General features: G+C 45.9%; 1 protein-coding gene across 2 annotated transcripts in view; it reads right to left on the bottom strand.

Annotated features, from left to right (window-relative positions):
• The window catches only part of LOC135830949 (uncharacterized), a 40,739-nt gene that overhangs the window by 7,127 nt on the left and 14,280 nt on the right, over positions 1-19,332 (bottom strand). Inside the window, exons 17-32 of one of the 2 annotated variants that reach the window (XM_065343178.1) lie at positions 19,142-19,330; positions 18,009-18,156; positions 16,593-16,629; positions 15,034-15,149; positions 14,150-14,243; positions 13,049-13,183; positions 11,295-11,496; positions 10,830-11,074; positions 10,009-10,090; positions 9,209-9,356; positions 8,644-8,705; positions 7,392-7,769; positions 6,853-6,975; positions 2,470-2,602; positions 2,106-2,269; positions 53-1,107 (exon numbers count right to left, since the gene is read on the bottom strand). In XM_065343178.1, coding sequence (XP_065199250.1) covers positions 814-1,107; positions 2,106-2,269; positions 2,470-2,602; positions 6,853-6,975; positions 7,392-7,769; positions 8,644-8,705; positions 9,209-9,356; positions 10,009-10,090; positions 10,830-11,074; positions 11,295-11,496; positions 13,049-13,183; positions 14,150-14,243; positions 15,034-15,149; positions 16,593-16,629; positions 18,009-18,156; positions 19,142-19,330 — 2,550 coding nt within the window. In that variant the 3' untranslated portion in view covers positions 53-813. Of the gene's footprint in view, positions 1-52; positions 1,108-2,105; positions 2,270-2,469; positions 2,603-6,852; positions 6,976-7,391; positions 7,770-8,643; positions 8,706-9,208; positions 9,357-10,008; positions 10,091-10,829; positions 11,075-11,294; positions 11,497-13,048; positions 13,184-14,149; positions 14,244-15,033; positions 15,150-16,592; positions 16,630-18,008; positions 18,157-19,141; positions 19,331-19,332 lie in introns of those variants that run through there. The other variant, XM_065343177.1, reaches the window with a different exon arrangement.

A 19,332-nucleotide genomic window follows, 5' to 3' on the forward strand; every position in this document is an offset into this window, starting at 1 on the left:
TCACTGCAGGAGTGTATGTCTCACTGCAGGAGTGTATGTCTCACTGCAGGAGTGTATGTCTCACTGCAGGAGAAGGCTAATGGAGATACAGTAATGCCTGTTGCAAATGTAAACACAACTCAACGCAACCATCTGCTCGCTAATTTCTTCTCTTTCCTTAAATTGCTTTATCAAGCTTGCTTGGTTAGCTCACCACCCAAACTTCCTCATATTGGCTATGTCTGGATATCTGTCGTGATGTCATCATGTCGGATGGTCAGGAATGTGCTGTGATCAGGGCCGTAGCACCAGGACTTCAGGAAATCCGGCCTAATGGAATAATACTTGACTGGAAATGAACACTGTTTCAATACCAGGTACAGTACTGCCTGGCTTTCAACTCTTAACAGTTGGATATGCATGCACCGGTGTGCAGGAAGTGGGTACGTCAACTTTTTTGAAGCACGGTCTGGCCATGGTTAGACTTGCTGCACCGGGTGCTATGGCAATGGAGATGGAAGATAGAAATGTCTTTTTTTTAACACAATAATTATGATGCTTGTCTCCAGCAACAGAAATACTGTGTGACAGAGAATGTTGTTGTAACTGTGGCATGATACCGCTCAGCTCTGTGACATGTTTGTATCATGAAGATAAGTTATGATACAGGCATGTGGGTATGTTGTTGAGATTCAACCTTGTGGTGGATGCCTTTGATCGTTCCATGGACGTGGGAATCTCGGATCACCCTCTGGTGGTGGACGTGTTGACCACTGTCTTATGTTCTGAGGCTGTTACTTGTAAATCCAAGAACTACTTGAACGGAAAACTGATTCAATACGATGGTTTAAACTCAGCAACCACGTTCATCTCCGAATGCACTTGGCCGCTGATGAAATCCAACACAACTCTGGAACGACGAACCCAACCGGCATACGCGTAGCACATGCGTATTGTTTGCAGTACCTGTAGCGCCACTAAGGCTTGCTCAACTATCACTGCCGGTGAGAGTTTTTGGCTGGCCGCGCCTGGCCGCCTTCGACCCTGCTGCTGGCGTAACCCACCCGAATTCTGCGCCTGCTGTTTGTCTTTGCCTCCAGAGGGAGGTGTGATCTTGACCTTGGGCACCTGTGAATGTTTTCAGCTCATACCATAAGAGACAATGACAGTCCATACATGCACATAACATATACTTGTACTAGGACAAGCGCAGTCATATTTTGACGGGTACGGTGACAGGTGACAGTGTTGCTTGTACTGTAAGTCCACAAATGTTCGGCCTATTCAAATTCCGGCCTCCCAGGGCTAAAACACATTTCGGCTGCATTACTTTTTCGGCCTGTACTGTTGCTTCCTCTATACACCGTCACACTGAACCTTGCAAAACTAATTTTCACCCAAATATGACCAGGCCGAAAAGTCGAAAATAACTACAGTACGTATCACCTATAAGGTTGGCGGCTATAGTAGTATACCGGATATAGTGATCAATTTCTCAATTGGCTATAGTAGTATACCGGATATAGTGATCAATTTCTCAATTTAATTTTCATTTGCCACAACTAAGTATACACAGTTATCACGTATAGTAATAATCGTCTATAGTAATATATCGCCTCGAAAGACCTTTATTACATTATTTTTGCATCGATTATAGTGATTGATGTAAAATCAAGTGGTGTCAGAGAAGAACAGGGTGTTACTTCTTCGTGAAGAACTAACTTGTCCAGTGTTGTTTGGTAAGTTCTGCTTGTACAAGTTGCCAAATATGCCTCCTCGTGAGGAAATGCTGATGTTGTGTGACATGAGCTGTAGCCAGCTATGCAGTGCGTATGTGCACGGCGCCCTGAGTCGTTTGACACCCACTCGCATACATTGCATGCAGTATCGGTCATAGTGATATCGCTTATAGTGATATAATGCTCAAAATCAAACACCAACGCTATAGGCGATACTGACTGTTGTTTGTTGACTTACAGAATGCACTATTGACAGCATTTGGCCTAATGCACTAAAGGACCCTTTTTCCATGCCCGTGGACTGGGGTTAGGAAGCCCGTAAGCGGCACCCAGGATAATGCAGTGCAGGGATATCGGCATGACGATGGTGAGGAACTGCGGACTAACCTTTGGTGCATCTGGCGATCCGGTCACACCGGCCTGTGCGGTCATCACCGACTTTGCCCGGCTCAACTCCTTCTTGCCGCCCTTCTTCTTGGCCGCGCTAGGCCGACGTTCCTCTCCTCCAACACGCGATGATTGCGGTCTGCTCTTGCCACTGCTGGGATTCACTGGGTGGACAGGCAGTAAATAGGTAGAAAACGCTACACACATGCATACATACAGCATACACAACCACATTACTCCAGTTAAAACTTAAAACACAACATGCAAATCAGGTTCCGCTTAGCATACGTATGCTGCTAGACACGGGAGTGCATCGTGACCATATGCTGCTGTACGCAGACTTCACTGATCTAAATTGACTTACAGTCTTGGACTGCACCGAGTGAGCCGTGGTTCTTGCCAGTGGGATGCGGCACGTTGAAGCTGGCATGCCATGCACTCTCCTCCAGTGGCCATGAGTTACCGAGGATATGTGCCTCCAGTATGTACTGATGTGTCTGAAGAAATAATATGTACGAGAGTTTGCTGGACAATCCTAAAATATAATTGATTAATTGTTAAAGCCAATGTTAATTCAAGAGGTGGCGAGGCGACAACAGTTTTAGAAGTGCTGTCAACAGAACGAGCTGAACCGTCATTTCACAAAGCCTTTGTGAAATGTCGTAGGCAAGCATAGTGGGATGGTCTAAGACCATGATTGAGAAACAGAGGGAACCAGGTTCAAGTCCTGCTTGGAAGCGGAAGGAATTTTTCCAGCCGTGCTGCGACCCACAGTTAATTGGGAACTCGTGGCTTGACACGAGGGTAACATGGATGCAGCTAATGGGATTTCGGTCTTTGACCACTTGGTGGTGGGTCTGATCTACTCACCTCCCACCGTTTAGGCGCTGCATCTAAGCCTTTGATCCTAGAGGGTGGTGGCGTTCCCACGGCGGATGCGGAAAACTCTGCTTCCAGCCGAGACTCACGCGAACCGTGAAATTTATTTATTTTATTGTGAAATGTCGGTTCAGCTCATTCTGTTGACAGCAATTTTAAAATGTTTATTCAGTCAGCCGATATGACCTTTAAAACCTCAGGATGCCCTTCCTGATAACTGGGATGTGGTAGTTACTGTTTTCCAACACTTGAAAGGAACCATTCATGATTATCATGACTCACGATGCATGAAGCCCAGAGGCGGATCCAGAGATCTCGACAGGGGGGGTCGCAGGTGGTGGCTAAACCCAGAGGTGGCTAAACCCAGACTGCCAGAGGTCGCTTACACCAGGTTTTACTGTACAGTGTTGTTTTACTGAGACTTTCGGTTTTGCATGATTCTTGTTTTGCACGATTCTTGTTTTGCATGATTCTTGTTTTGCATGATTCTTGTTTTGCATGATTCTTGTTTTGCACGATTCTTGTTTTGCATGATTCTTGTTTTGCACGATTCTTGTTTTGCACGATTCTTGTTTTGCATGATTCTTGTTTTGCATGATTCTTGTTTTGCACGATTCTTGTTTTGCATGATTCTTGTTTTGCATGATTCTTGTTTTGCATGATTCTTGTTTTGCATGATTCTTGTTTTGCACGATTCTTGTTTTGCACGATTCTTGTTTTGCACGATTCTTGTTTTGCACGATTCTTGTTTTGCACGATTCTTGTTTTGCACGATTCTTGTTTTGCACGATTCTTGTTTTGCACGATTCTTGTTTTGCACGATTCTTGTTTTGCATGATTCTTGTTTTGCATGATTCTTGTTTTGCACGATTCTTGTTTTGCATGATTCTTGTTTTGCACGATTCTTGTTTTGCATGATTCTTGTTTTGCACGATTCTTGTTTTGCATGATTCTTGTTTTGCACGATTCTTGTTTTGCACGATTCTTGTTTTGCACGATTCTTGTTTTGCACGATTCTTGTTTTGCATGATTCTTGTTTTGCATGATTCTTGTTTTGCATGATTCTTGTTTTGCATGATTCTTGTTTTGCACGATTCTTGTTTTGCATGATTCTTGTTTTGCACGATTCTTGTTTTGCATGATTCTTGTTTTGCACGATTCTTGTTTTGCACGATTCTTGTTTTGCACGATTCTTGTTTTGCACGATTCTTGTTTTGCATGATTCTTGTTTTGCACGATTCTTGTTTTGCACGATTCTTGTTTTGCATGATTCTTGTTTTGCATGATTCTTGTTTTGCATGATTCTTGTTTTGCACGATTCTTGTTTTGCACGATTCTTGTTTTGCATGATTCTTGTTTTGCATGATTCTTGTTTTGCATGATTCTTGTTTTGCACGATTCTTGTTTTGCATGATTCTTGTTTTGCACGATTCTTGTTTTGCATGATTCTTGTTTTGCATGATTCTTGTTTTGCATGATTCTTGTTTTGCACGATTCTTGTTTTGCATGATTCTTGTTTTGCACGATTCTTGTTTTGCACGATTCTTGTTTTGCATGATTCTTGTTTTGCACGATTCTTGTTTTGCATGATTCTTGTTTTGCATGATTCTTGTTTTGCATGATTCTTGTTTTGCATGATTCTTGTTTTGCACGATTCTTGTTTTGCATGATTCTTGTTTTGCAAGATTCTTGTTTTGCACGATTCTTGTTTTGCACGATTCTTGTTTTGCACGATTCTTGTTTTGCACGATTCTTGTTTTGCACGATTCTTGTTTTGCACGATTCTTGTTTTGCACGATTCTTGTTTTGCACGATTCTTGTTTTGCACGATTCTTGTTTTGCACGATTCTTGTTTTGCATGATTCTTGTTTTGCACGATTCTTGTTTTGCACGATTCTTGTTTTGCACGATTCTTGTTTTGCACGATTCTTGTTTTGCACGATTCTTGTTTTGCACGATTCTTGTTTTGCACGATTCTTGTTTTGCATGATTCTTGTTTTGCATGATTCTTGTTTTGCATGATTCTTGTTTTGCACGATTCTTGTTTTGCACGATTCTTGTTTTGCACGATTCTTGTTTTGCACGATTCTTGTTTTGCACGATTCTTGTTTTGCACGATTCTTGTTTTGCACGATTCTTGTTTTGCACGATTCTTGTTTTGCACGATTCTTGTTTTGCACGATTCTTGTTTTGCACGATTCTTGTTTTGCATGATTCTTGTTTTGCATGATTCTTGTTTTGCATGATTCTTGTTTTGCATGATTCTTGTTTTGCACGATTCTTGTTTTGCACGATTCTTGTTTTGCATGATTCTTGTTTTGCATGATTCTTGTTTTGCACGATTCTTGTTTTGCATGATTCTTGTTTTGCACGATTCTTGTTTTGCATGATTCTTGTTTTGCATGATTCTTGTTTTGCACGATTCTTGTTTTGCATGATTCTTGTTTTGCATGATTCTTGTTTTGCATGATTCTTGTTTTGCATGATTCTTGTTTTGCAGGATTCTTGTTTTGCATGATTCTTGTTTTGCACGATTCTTGTTTTGCATGATTCTTGTTTTGCACGATTCTTGTTTTGCACGATTCTTGTTTTGCACGATTCTTGTTTTGCACGATTCTTGTTTTGCATGATTCTTGTTTTGCACGATTCTTGTTTTGCACGATTCTTGTTTTGCATGATTCTTGTTTTGCACGATTCTTGTTTTGCATGATTCTTGTTTTGCACGATTCTTGTTTTGCATGATTCTTGTTTTGCACGATTCTTGTTTTGCACGATTCTTGTTTTGCACGATTCTTGTTTTGCACGATTCTTGTTTTGCATGATTCTTGTTTTGCATGATTCTTGTTTTGCATGATTCTTGTTTTGCATGATTCTTGTTTTGCACGATTCTTGTTTTGCATGATTCTTGTTTTGCACGATTCTTGTTTTGCATGATTCTTGTTTTGCACGATTCTTGTTTTGCACGATTCTTGTTTTGCACGATTCTTGTTTTGCACGATTCTTGTTTTGCATGATTCTTGTTTTGCACGATTCTTGTTTTGCACGATTCTTGTTTTGCATGATTCTTGTTTTGCATGATTCTTGTTTTGCATGATTCTTGTTTTGCACGATTCTTGTTTTGCACGATTCTTGTTTTGCATGATTCTTGTTTTGCACGATTCTTGTTTTGCACGATTCTTGTTTTGCACGATTCTTGTTTTGCACGATTCTTGTTTTGCACGATTCTTGTTTTGCACGATTCTTGTTTTGCATGATTCTTGTTTTGCACGATTCTTGTTTTGCACGATTCTTGTTTTGCATGATTCTTGTTCGCATAGCTTCCCCTTTAACTTAATTGATCTTCGCATCTTTGAGCCTCACACGTTGTGTGTGGAATGTTGCTTTGCGTCCTTGAATTGTAGTTTGACCGTATTGTCCAATGGTCTTGCCAGTATCATCATCGACATGTATGTCCATCCCCCAAAGTCCTTCACACTGGCTCAGACTTTCAGCTCGTGCTTGTCTTGGTTGCGCTCACCTTCCCCTCCTATGTTACCATATAACTTAGAACCTTCCAAGTTGGAAGGCTGTTGGAGTGCGCATCCAAGATGTGCTAGAGCCGATTGCCAGTTAGGTGTAGAACGTCAGTACCGTCAGTCAGTGTCGTGCAATGTTATCGCATGAGCTGATAGTTTAGTAACTGGTGGTGTTAGTGGACGTTATACCGTAACTTGTACTTCCTTGGTCCTTTTTTCTTTTGTATAAATTTATCCTTGGCTCTCCATCCGAGTAGTATATTAGCGAAATTTAGGGGTTCCACGGAACTCCCAGAGCCCCACCCCCTGGATTTGCCCCTGATTCCTGTGTCTTTGTGGCATTCCTGACTCACCTCTGGTCTCTGTAGTGGCTCGTCGAACTCTTGGAACATGTTGTCAATCTCTTGCTTGAGCAGCGCTGAGTAGCGCGTCTCCTTGCGTCGGTTCTCTCGCCTTGCTCCCGTCAGAAAGGTGGCCTAGAATGATTGGAGGACATTTCAAGAGGCCATGTTTTGCAATATTTGACGCTTGTCATTAGCGCACAATAAAAACTGCTTCTTTCAAAGAGGAAGCAGTTGAAAAGCTGCCGCTTATTTGTATACACGAGCTTGTTGCCATGAATAGTCATGCCAAAATAAGATGATCTGTGACGTCAAAGTTGCCATAATCAGGTGTGTGCAACAATGTAGTGTGCAGGCTATTACTGGATGTCATATAGGCAAGTACAAAAAAATCACATTTCTAGGATTTCTTGCATGTATGCTCTACAGTGAAGCAACGGGGCTGATATCGTTGCCCACCGCAAGAGTTAACCATTGGCACCAGCCCCAAGCTAGCATCCCGATTTGACCATCTTCTTTTAAGCATTTTGCCATTAGTGCTGCTCACTTACTTCTCCAGCTCTGAAGGGACGGTCATTTAACAATGGCCTCTCATTGAATCCATCCGTCGTCTGCTCCTGACTATAATCATCGAATGCATCAGGTGTATCGCTCGCTGTTTCGCCGCTCTGTTGATCTTCAAGAGAAACATCCGGAGTTTCGGACACAGAAGGCATAGTGGACTCCTGAGACACTGGCTCAGTCGAAGCAGCAGCAGACTCGGCATTCCCAGCCTGCTCGGCCTGTTCCGACGGTGGTGTTTCCGAAGTACCAGCAGCACTACTGGTATTGTCAGCCGAGCCTGACTGCGCACCATCGCCCTTCACATCCGCCACTTTGGACGTCTTCTTTGCGACAGCGCTCTTCGCAGCCTTGCCCCTTTTGTCACCCTGTAACAGAATGGAATCAACACATTTTAAATTCATCCTCCTCCAAGTAAGCTCATTCTTGCCACAAGCAAGTTTCTTGACTTTCACCAATTCTGTCAAACAGCACATAAGCAGAGCAAATCGAAATATGATCAGCAGGGGCGTCACCGGACCCCTTCACAGGGGGGTGCACAGGAATTTTGCACAGGAAAATTGAGTATGACACTATTCTTCGACTTCGGGGTGTCTTGCCGAAAAATGGCTTGAGCAGTTCATGGCGGTCGACTGCAGCGCTAGTGCATAATCATAAATGGGTGACAGTGTAAAGAAGGGCAATCGATACCGAAGCATAACAGCATTGCTGCGTGCCAGTTCTTCGTCAGGTCCCTCATCGTCCGATTCCTCTGGCCCAGCTGCAACAGTAATGGCTTCGTCGCCTCGCCTCACTTCTGGGTTCGCATTTCTCCGAAAAAGTTCGCTGATAGTGAGCTGGCCAGACGCTTTCCTTTTTCGAGAAGACGACATTTTTGAGAGGAAACAGCTCCAAAGACTCTTCAAGTGTGGTGAGACTGGTGACCTGACTAACTTACTTGCGACCACACAGAAGTATTGATTTCTTCTGTTTCAAACAAACACCCAGCACGCCGCCGCAGCATGCATGCAGTACACTTTTCATCATAACCAGGAGTTCGCAAAAAACCAAAGTCGAATTTTTTAGGGGGGTGCACGTGCCCCCCGTGCCCCTCACGGGTGACACCCCTGATCAGAACAGCCTTGGAAAGACCTGTCTCTGTATGCAGTATACACACAGTTGCAATGCATAGAGACGGTAGTATCAAACTCCGACTCCAAGCACGTTAGGCACCAGGAGAAATTGCATCTTGTGCTGACTTGCCTTCTTCTTCGATCCGGTGCCAGCACCTTCCTCAGCGAGACCAGCCAGCACTTGGTTTCTCTCTGCAAGTTTGTGACAACAGAGGAAAATAAGCAACACGTTATCCAGCTCTTCAGTGTACCCTGCATAGTAAAACAATGACTCACAAACTCCATTCAATTTGCTCGATGTGCATGCACAATCAATAATAATTATTAGTGGAGGGGAAAGCGATAGTAGATAGTAGATAGAGAGAGAGAGGGGGGGGGAGGGGGGGGGGGGGCGTGTTGCCAACATTATCATAATAATTATCAGTAAAGTGTAACCTCATTTATACGGCACCTTTTAATTCTGGAAGGATTTCTCAAGAAATACAATTGGTATCACACTCTAAAAGCTACTTGGAAAGGAAGAGCAAAGACACGTGCACAGTGTGATATGTGCATTGCCTTTACTCGTACGTGTGGATATTCGTCGTAAAACACAGCAGAAACCTGCCAGTATACTGAGTGCCAGAGCACGGTCAGAGGTCTAACTGCACAGTGCCCTGTTGTGTAGCCTGTGTCCACACTGGGGTAGAACTCACTTTCCAGCTCGGCTGCAGCTGCATTTGCCGCAGCGATGCTTGCAGCCTCCGCAGCCAATACCGGCACGGCATCGAGCAACACCAGGTTGATCTGTGCTTCACCTTTCCTGCCAATCACTTCTCGTACCACCTCTTCTCCATCATAGAGCTTGGCAAGCGCCGCAGACAAAGGAAATAACGACAACGGAAAGTGGATAAGCCAGCAAACTGGAAATAGCCAAGAGCTAGAACAAAGCAATACATCTGATTCGTGTGTACCGAATTTTACCAGTTGTAAGTCGACCCTGGTTATAGGTCGACCCCAATATCTGGAGGTCTCAATTCTGTGTTTTAAAGTTTTCACCCAATGAAGCACTACTAACCACTCCCTGCTACTAACACATCAACAAATCATGTAAATATTCCTTATTGGAGAGTATAACTTCCCAATCCTTGAAAAGGCCAATAAACTGGCAAAAATGTGTACACATGGTGCTCTCGTGCATGTAGTGCAGGTCATTTTTTGTAAGATACTGATAGTTCCCGGTTATAAGTCGACTCCCGGTTGTAAGTCGACCCCACCCTTTCTCCTTCTATTTTTAGTTGTAAAAGGTCGACTTACAACCGGAAAAATACGGTAATGAGATCCTGTCCACAAAAGGCCAACTTGTTTGATTACAGCAGATTATGTGCAAGTAAACTGTATATGTTTCTTCAAGGTGCCACATATTTGTCGAGATTCACATCAGCAATAGCACTTCAATTCCGAGCATACTCAGCTAATTCAAATGCTTAGGGCAACATGGCAGTGCAGACCTTACCACGAGACGGACCACTGCTGCACGATTTGAGAGCAGCAGGTTAAACGAAAGTGTTTGAGCTCGCTGAGCAAGCAGTACCATTCTGTATGTAGCACATACACATACACACACCATGTACCATGTACCATGTATATGCGTAACGATAGCGAACAAGATCTGAATGAGACAGATCAATACTTGCGCCAGGTTACTGTCTGATCCACACAACTGGCGAAGCCATGTGAATCGACCACCAATGCACACCTGGTCTACACCACACGGAGGACATCGACATACAACGGCCAAGACAGTTACCTATGCACACCCTAAACTTGCTGGGGTAACCAGTATGCACACATACAGACATACAAACACACACACACACACGCGTGCACGCGCACACACACGCACACACACGCACACACACACACACACACAAACACACACACACACACACACACACACACACACACACACACACACACACACCTTGGTCGCAAAAGCAAGTGTAAGTGATATACGTCCAGGAAAACATCAACACGCAGTATCAACACGCAGTATCAACACGCAGTATCAACACGCAGTATCAACACGCAGTATCAACACGCAGTATCAACACGCAGTATCAACACGCAGTATCAACACGCAGTATCAACACGCAGTATCAACACGCAGTATCAACACGCAGTATCAACACGCAGTATCAACACGCAGTATCAACACGCAGTATCAACACGCAGTATCAACACGCAGTGATCTTTTTGATATGGCTAAGAACAAGAAACATCCTTTTGACTTGTAATGTAAACTGAATGGAGGATCAAACTTGCGCGAAATTGTACCTGAAGACCCGGTAGTTCTTGTTCTCGGGAAAGTAGTGCTCCTTGATAGTCCGAATGCTAAGCACTGTGGGCAGTGCGTTAGCCGGAGAACCCGGTGCAGATGCCATGCTGGCAATGTCACTGCTGGGAGACAGGTTCTTTGGGCTGGGAACGGGTGAGGAACTGGCCAGGATGCGGAATGTGTACTTGCCCAGAACGACCGGGTCCTTCAGACTTCTGCCGTAGGCCATGAACGTGTAACCATTCTGTTGGCAGCCAGACAGAAAACGGGTTAGAATATGCACGAGTGCATGCCTGAGGATCATGCAATGTGTGCGTGGTGCATACAGGCCATGGCTTGGTCAAGGACCACGCAATACAGTCCACATTCGGCCAATGCACAGAAATCCACCAGGAGCAGAAACATACCCCCCTCCCCCCCCCCCCCCCATACACACACACACACACCCCTAGCACCTCACTCACTTTGTTGGGTTCCAGTCTGCGTGGCAGCGGCGTGGCTAGCAGTGTGCTACCTCCAGCAGGATCCATCAGCTGCTGGCCTGGTGGCTCTCGCGTATCGTTAGGTTTGTCATTGTTGATCACCACCATTTTCCATCGATAGTTTGGTAGATTGCACTCCATGGAGAATGCCACCTTTTGCACCTGGTGGACTATGAAAGTCTCTCTGCAATGTTTGGAGAGCGGGCAAAGAAATTAGAAATAGAACGTGATAGTGGCACACTGAGCACAAGCAGCCTGCATGATCAAAAAGACTGCTCTGTAGCAACATCCTCTCCCCCCCCCCCCCCCACACACACCATCCTCTCCCTCCCAGTAACTATACTGGCAGCGGCCCAGGCCCGTCGCACCGACTTTGGAGGTGGGTGGCCATAGAAGGGGGTCCGGGCCCAAAAAAGTGGGGCGGCCACAGCCGCCCCGGCTGTGACGGACTTGAGCGCACGCTGAGCTCAAACAGCGTGCATAATGAGAAATATTGTTCTGTAGCGATTCCTCCCTGCTCCTCCCCTGCCTCTCCCTGCCCCTCCCCTCCCCCTGCCGCTCCCCTCCCCCGTTGCCCCTTCTGTCCCCAGTAACTGTTTAGTTCAGCATACATGCAACTGTCTCGTCAGGCGAAATTACTGGTCAGTCGGCGACACGCATTTTTCACAAAAATTTGCGTTTCACCTGCTGGGAGAGTATGCGTGTACTCGAGTCTCATCCTGAGCACGTTTTTTTTCTTCTTTTTTTCAGCTCCAGTATAGCTGTATTTTTCATTCCAAAGCCGTCCTCGATTGTTGCCGTGTACGTTGTTCAAACGAAGTGGACATTCAATCATGAAGGCAGAGGACATAGGAGCCTGATTGGAGTTTCTCGTGGCATAGGACGGCCACACAGAGACACTTTGGGATTTTCTGAATATAAAATACCGTACGCACAATGCTGAGATCAATTTGTGCGATATTAAATTGTTTGTGATCTACCACATCGAGCAGAACGGGATCCAAACACAAGCTTACCGACGGTTAGGCTGCCGACCTGACTGGACAAATAATCCCTGGCTTCACCAGACGCCAGAAGTCGGACACCATGTCCTTTGCCGCGACGTCCATCTCCAAAAAGAACTCCATCTTCGTCGTGAAAAGGCTTGAAATACTCAATATTCAACCGAGATTCGCGATCTCACCCTTTCTCAGATCGAATCATTTTTTGTTGTAGCAGTTGCAGGGCAGATCCCCGCCACTACTTCAACAGAAGATGGCTCCAAAGCATGCCTGGAATAAGCCATATCGAGGTTGCAAGCCACCCCTCTCAGCAAAAAATTCAAAGAAATTCGAAATTTCAATGGTGGAAGATATCCTATGAAGAGAATTTCAAAAAGTATGTTTCGCGGAGCGATCGCTCAACCTACGTCATTCAAACTTTGCAGGATGGTTCGACGTACATGCTAGGCATGAATCCACAGAAGATGATATCATAGCTGACACACAGAGTCACACACACAGCAGATTCGTGTGCACAGATACTAAATTAGTGGACGTCGTCATCTTCTTCCCGCTGATCTCAAATGTACTATGACGTGCTATTTCGCCTGACGTGTTAGTTAACATTCAGAACACTGTTATACATTATAACCCCAGGAGCTATATCAAGGCAACTGTCTTCCGACAGGTATACATTCATACATACCACTATCATACCCACACACTCCGCATTCACGACTGAACTATTCGCCTCACCTGAACATTGGTACCCAGGTGTGCGGCATGATGTCCGGAATCACGCCGGTGAACTCAGTCACGATGCCATGCTGCCGCTCGTCATTGCCAAACGGCAGGACCTTCAGAATCCTGGGCTCCTCGTACATCAGGTACCTGCAAGCATGTCACACGCCGGTCACGGTTTGACTGAGAATCCTGCATACTAGAAACTACACCCTACACACACTGTTTAACGTACACAGAGAATGTGTCTCTGAATGCAATGACAGCAGGTACACCAGTCCTGTAGTTTGTGTCGGACGTGACGTCTGTGTTGTCATTGCTCAGCCCCAAGCTGTACAGCATGATGTGGCTCATACAGTGGAACCTCAAAGTATCGGTATTCTTACAAGATGAACAAGTGTGCTTAGTACAGATTGTTTTTGGGAGGCCAGTGCATTACCACACACTGAACTATGTTGCCTTTGGGATAAGTACTTTGACATACTACTCGAAGTGCACTTTTCTGGTCCCCATAGCATGGGCTCTTCGGCCATAGCAGCTAGCTAAGTCCTCTGTAAAATGCAATAGCTAGGTCTCTTTGGCCATAGCAGCTAGCTAATTCCAGCATTGAGTACCTTAGCATAGATGTTGTAGAGGTGAACACATGCACATCAAAATGAGGCCGGCAATAGGCCACATGCCAATTGGCACGTGTTAACCATATCTGTATGCTGTATGTCAGTCCCAGTCACTGTGCTGTAAACTGATAGCCGCTAGTCCACAAGAATGTAAGCTGACTGCACTAAGTACAGGCTAGATCAGTCCAATCAGGCTGGTGTTGACATAATCGGCCGAATGTGTCATCGACCGTATGCACAGCCATGTATAGCACGTGAAGAGCAACAATACTAACATTAACGATGATTTGCGGCATCGGATCATGGCAAACCCGTGTTCTTCTTTTTAAGGAAAAAATCCTCAACTAGCCATCGTACCCGCGCATGCCATCAGTCCTAAATCTGTGAAGCATTAGGCATTGACCAGTGATGCTATCATTCGTCTGCAATGGTGGGTACACAGGTTCTGCAGCTGCTAGCTGTGATCTGCCCGAAGGGGTGCCCGTGTTCTCCGGCTTACCTCCAACAAGTCTGGCCAAACTCATCACCGCTACTTAGAAGCTCCGTGGCACACGCCTTTGCCTTGCCATAGTCCTCCTGGGTGCGCTCGCGGCCTATAACCCACACCCAGATAACATGCATGCAGACATGTAGGAGAGCAAGGGGAAGATATAAAGAGAAATGATGGATGTGCGATGGGAGGAAAGGGCAAGGGAGTGAGGAAGACGTGAGGGTCTTTTATGCATCCGCATGTCCCATACATGGACACACACTACACAAGAAGTCCCGTAGAAAACAGTTGACTTTTTCTTGTAATTCAAAGGAAAACTAAAGCACACTAGTCGGGCAGCATCAATCTGACTTGTGGCAAAGCGGTCACCGTGACATCATGTACACACATATACCGCATATTTCCCGATTATACGTCCCATTCGACTATAAGTCCCCCCCCCCCCCATTTCAGGTTCAAGCCATAGTGTTTCAGTAAGTATATTCACATAAGCAGCATGTCACACTCGATTGTCAGTCACATCCCCTTCTTTGCCATTGAAGTTTAGTAGGAAAAGGTGCGACTGATATTCGTGGAAATACGGTACATGTCACATCACCGTGTGTAGAGGGCAGTGGAGAGCTGTGATTTCAAAGTCAACCATCAAGCTGTCAACCATCAAGCTGGCGGCCAGTCAACCATCAAGCTGGCGGCCAGTCAACCATCAAGCTGGCGGCCAGTCAACCATCAAGCTGGCGGCCAGTCAACCATCAAGCTGGCTATGTATATGTCTAACAGTGCTAGGCATGCGTATCACACATGGGAATTCCACAAACCAGGCATTGCGACCGCATGACAGGTATGGCAAATCAATAATTCTAAGTGACCACAGGAACCTGAGCTATCATTCTTACCTCTCTTGAAGGTGCGCGCCTTCTTCCTGCCCAAGTGGCCTCGGATAACAGCTTGGATCTTCACTGCGGCTTTGTCTTCGGTTTCTATAACATCTTCCTCGTTATCACCGTCACGCCTGGCAGTAATGTAAGACACACACGCACACGCACACACGCACACGCACACATACACACACACACACACACACACACACACACACACACACACACACACACAACAGGGAAAGACCAAGGAACAATGATGAATGGCAGAGTAAGACGAATAACCCAACCGCTAGCATAGGAAAACACAATACCTAGGGATTACATCTACATCTGCAAGTACAACTTCAGTTCTCAAACCGGAAACGGTCATGGTGTAGCATCGCGTACATCATAGAATATCAGCCTTCTTTTTTACTCTCTTTCTCACTCCTGTGTGCAGCCACACCATACTTGCTCCCACCCCTAACACACCTCACTCACATGCACACCCACATACACACGCACACAGCAACAACAAACAGCCTCTGCGCGGACAGCAGCAACAGCAAGAAGAAAAAGAAAGGCCTGGCACAAGCAAAGCTTCCTAAGCTGGTTGTACAGCTCTAAACACAGCTGTATAGGCGATGGTAACGCCAACGTGTGCACTTTATTTTACATTGTGTCACATGTGCTGCATTAGGGGCCGTCCAAGGTTACCAATCATATTTTCAAAACGAAATGTTTTAGTTTGTGGGTGGGTGGGTTTGATGGAGTTTCGTTTTGAAAATAATTATTGAATGCTGATGGAGAATGCCCAGTTACTTCTGGGTGTCGAAAATTGACATCAATATTTTATTGGAATTCGTTTTACCTGCAGAAAAGGTGGGTGGGTGGGTGGGGGCTGAAAAAAACTAAAACTTTTCGTTTTGTAAAAACAATCGGTAACCCCGGACGGCCCCTTAGAGATGACTGAGATCGGAGCAATGCTTTTCAAAGACTTGAGGTGGTAACAGCGCACATAACTCCCGCATCTGATCATGCCGTGCAGACATCACATTGGTTGTAAGTTTAACCAAGCATTGGGATCATCACTAGGACTGGACATGCTGGTTGTACTGCCTGTCTGGTTATACTGCCTGTCTGGTTATACTGCCTGTCTGGTTATACTGCCTGTCTGGTTATACTGCCTGTCTGGTTATACTGCCTGTCTGGTTATACTGCCTGTCTGGTTATACTGCCTGTCTGGTTGTACTGCCTGTCTGGTTGTACTGCCTGTCTGGTTGTACTGCCTGTCTGGTTATACTGCCTGTCTGGTTATACTGCCTGTCTGGTTGTACTGCCTGTCTGGTTATACTGCCTGTCTGGTTGTACTGCCTGTCTGGTTGTACTGCCTGTCTGGTTGTACTGCCTGTCTGGTTATACTGCCTGTCTGGTTATACTGCCTGTCTGGTTATACTGCCTGTCTGGTTATACTGCCTGTCTGGTTATACTGCCTGTCTGGTTATACTGCCTGTCTGGTGGTACTGCCTGTCTGGTGGTACTGCCTGTCTGGTGGTACTGGTTATACTGGTCAGTGGTATGTATGTTGGACTTACCCATTAGCAGGCGAGGACGCCACATTCACACGTGAATCTAGAATAGACAGGTGTACATACACACATACACACACACACACACACACACACACACAAACACACACACACACCGCACACCAAACAGACGGTTGTCTCAGTACACAGAATACGCACTGTTCTAGGATTCTTCCACCGGGTTTGCAGCACGTTTCTTGCTTTTGGGCTGGCGTCATGAGTAGGGCCCTGTGGACTGTGGAGTCGCATGCAAGTACCGGTGTACAGCGTAAAGTCATGCCTACATACTATATTCTATAGGTATACAATCACGCATACACACTGTGCAGTGTACAGTGCAGTCATGCTTACATGCTCAATACACTGTAACCGAATGCTGACTGATACCTGGTCTACATGTACATGTACGCTAGCAGCCAAATACAATGCTCCCACTGTGAAATTCTACCGAATTCTGTCTCAAAACCGGCAAATGACTTTACATGTACATACCGTTTTGCACATAACCACTTCAAATGTTAACGATTTTCTTCTAAAATTCGTTAAATTGTTAGAATTAAACTGGTCTCACAGTATTCTATAGTCTATAGCATATAGTCTATACCGTACTGGCAATATATGTTGCCGCAGTGAGGCCATGAAGCGTTACATTGGCACATGTTTGCCGCACGCAGGGCGTTACATGCAAAGTCGCACAGGAGCCGTTACACAGGTTTGTATATTGCCGCAGGCCTTTTTTTGCTAATGCCGCATCACTTTTTTGCTATTGCCGCATCATTTTTTTGCTTTTGCCGCATCACGATCAGCAGCAATCCTGTTTTTCGTCTCCTTTCTCTCCTCATCCTTTCCTTTTTCACTTTCCTTGGGCGTGATTTTCTTCACGCCGAAGGCGAATAGAGACTTCTGCATTGTCACAAGGAAACTGGTAAACACATCACTCTTCTTCGCAAAACGACCTCGGGAAAGAAGAAACCATTGAGATCGCCAACCACTGAATGATGCTTGGGCGTGATTTTCTTCACGCCGAAGGCGAATAGAGACTTCTGCACTGTCACAAGGAAACTGGTAAACACATCGCTCTTCTTCGCAAAACGACCTCGGGAAAGAAGAAACCATTGAGATCGCCAACCACTGAATGATGCGCCCTCGAGTGTCAGGACTTCCTGTTGCGTCCAGTTTTGAACTTTTCACCACGCTTACACGTGCTTTAGCTTTCACAGTTTTCAGCCATTTTTTTGCAGTGCAAACTGCAATGAAAAGATCGCCGCACCCCGCGGGACGCGCGTTACGAACTCAACGAAAATTTGTCGCACTAGCCTGGTCGCGCGTTACGCCGCACCCCCTGCGTTACGCGTTACGCGGCAACATATATTGCCAGTACGGTAGTATTTAGTCTATAGTGTATATTGACGTGACACTCACCGTCCAACATCTCCAGCACAGAAGACACACCGGATATGAAATGGGGCAGCGCCATAAACATGAACTCGTGACAGATGGCTATGACGTCATCATCGCACTTCTCCTTCAGCGTTGCCTTCAGAGTCTCCGGCACAGTGTCGCGCAACAGCTGAAAGCAAGGCAGGGAAACCATGCCAGCGTCACATGACATACTCTAGCAAGAAGGAGCCATACTGAGGCATCCATGGAAGCACAGAATACTCATACAGTGACGGTGAGCCAGCGGAAGAACATTTAAGAAAATTAAGAACTGCACAGGAAATATTCTGGATTTACATGTGTACAGAGGAACTCACTTAGTTGCTACATACTCTGATAAGATACTCTTGGTAAGTACGAACATTGTCCGGAGCACGCGTGTATTCCTCCATATTGAAGTGTTCAATGGGATAAGAAGTACTTGTGATAGTAAATACACAGTTTCCTGCTGCCCATGCAGGGTTCCTGCTGCCCATGCAGGGTTCCTGCTGCCCATGCAGGGTTCCTGCTGCCCATGCAGGTTTCCTGCTGCCCATGCAGGGTTCCTGCTGCCCATGCAGGGTTCCTGCTGCCCATGCAGGGTTCCTGCTGCCCATGCAGGGTTCCTGCTGCCCATGCAGGGTTCCTGCTGCCCATGCAGGTTTCCTGCTGCCCATGCAGGGTTCCTGCTGCCCATGCAGGGTTCCTGCTGCCCATGCAGGGTTCCTGCTGCCCATGCAGGGGGTACATGTTATCACAGAGTGTTCTACGGTACACTGTTCTGACTGCCATCAGTCAGTTAGGTAGAGTTACGCTAATATACCTAACCGTATTTCCCCGATTACAGGTCGCACTCGATTGTAAGTCGCACCCCCATCTCCAGGTCCATGTCATTATCGTTTTGATATATTCACTCCAGTAGTGAGTCATGCTCGATTACAAGTCACACTCCCTTTGTTGACCCTGAAGTTAAGTGTAAAAAGGTGCGACTTATATTCGGGGGGGGGGGAATACGGTGTTACCAGTGCCGCATTCCGACGTCATCAAATCACCCTTCGAATTCTGGCTCCAGTATCACCTGAACTTGATACCACACAGCCCCAGCACAGCCTCAAAACAGACTCCTTGTTCCTTACCCGAAACAGTATCCTGATTGCCGAAAAGAACACCCAGCGCTTTTCAGTCTGTTGATGGATACCCTCCGCCGTCTTTGTTCCAAAGTCCCTGAACACCTGTCCAACCAGCGCTTCGTCCGGAAAATCGGTCAGGGCTGTGGCCACTGCTTGGGTGAGAAGCGTACCTGCATCCACAAGCCGTGCGCTGGGCT

The sequence above is a fragment of the Sycon ciliatum genome, chromosome 1 (genome assembly GCF_964019385.1).
Source record: "Sycon ciliatum chromosome 1, ocSycCili1.1, whole genome shotgun sequence".
NCBI lineage: Eukaryota > Metazoa > Porifera > Calcarea > Leucosolenida > Sycettidae > Sycon > Sycon ciliatum.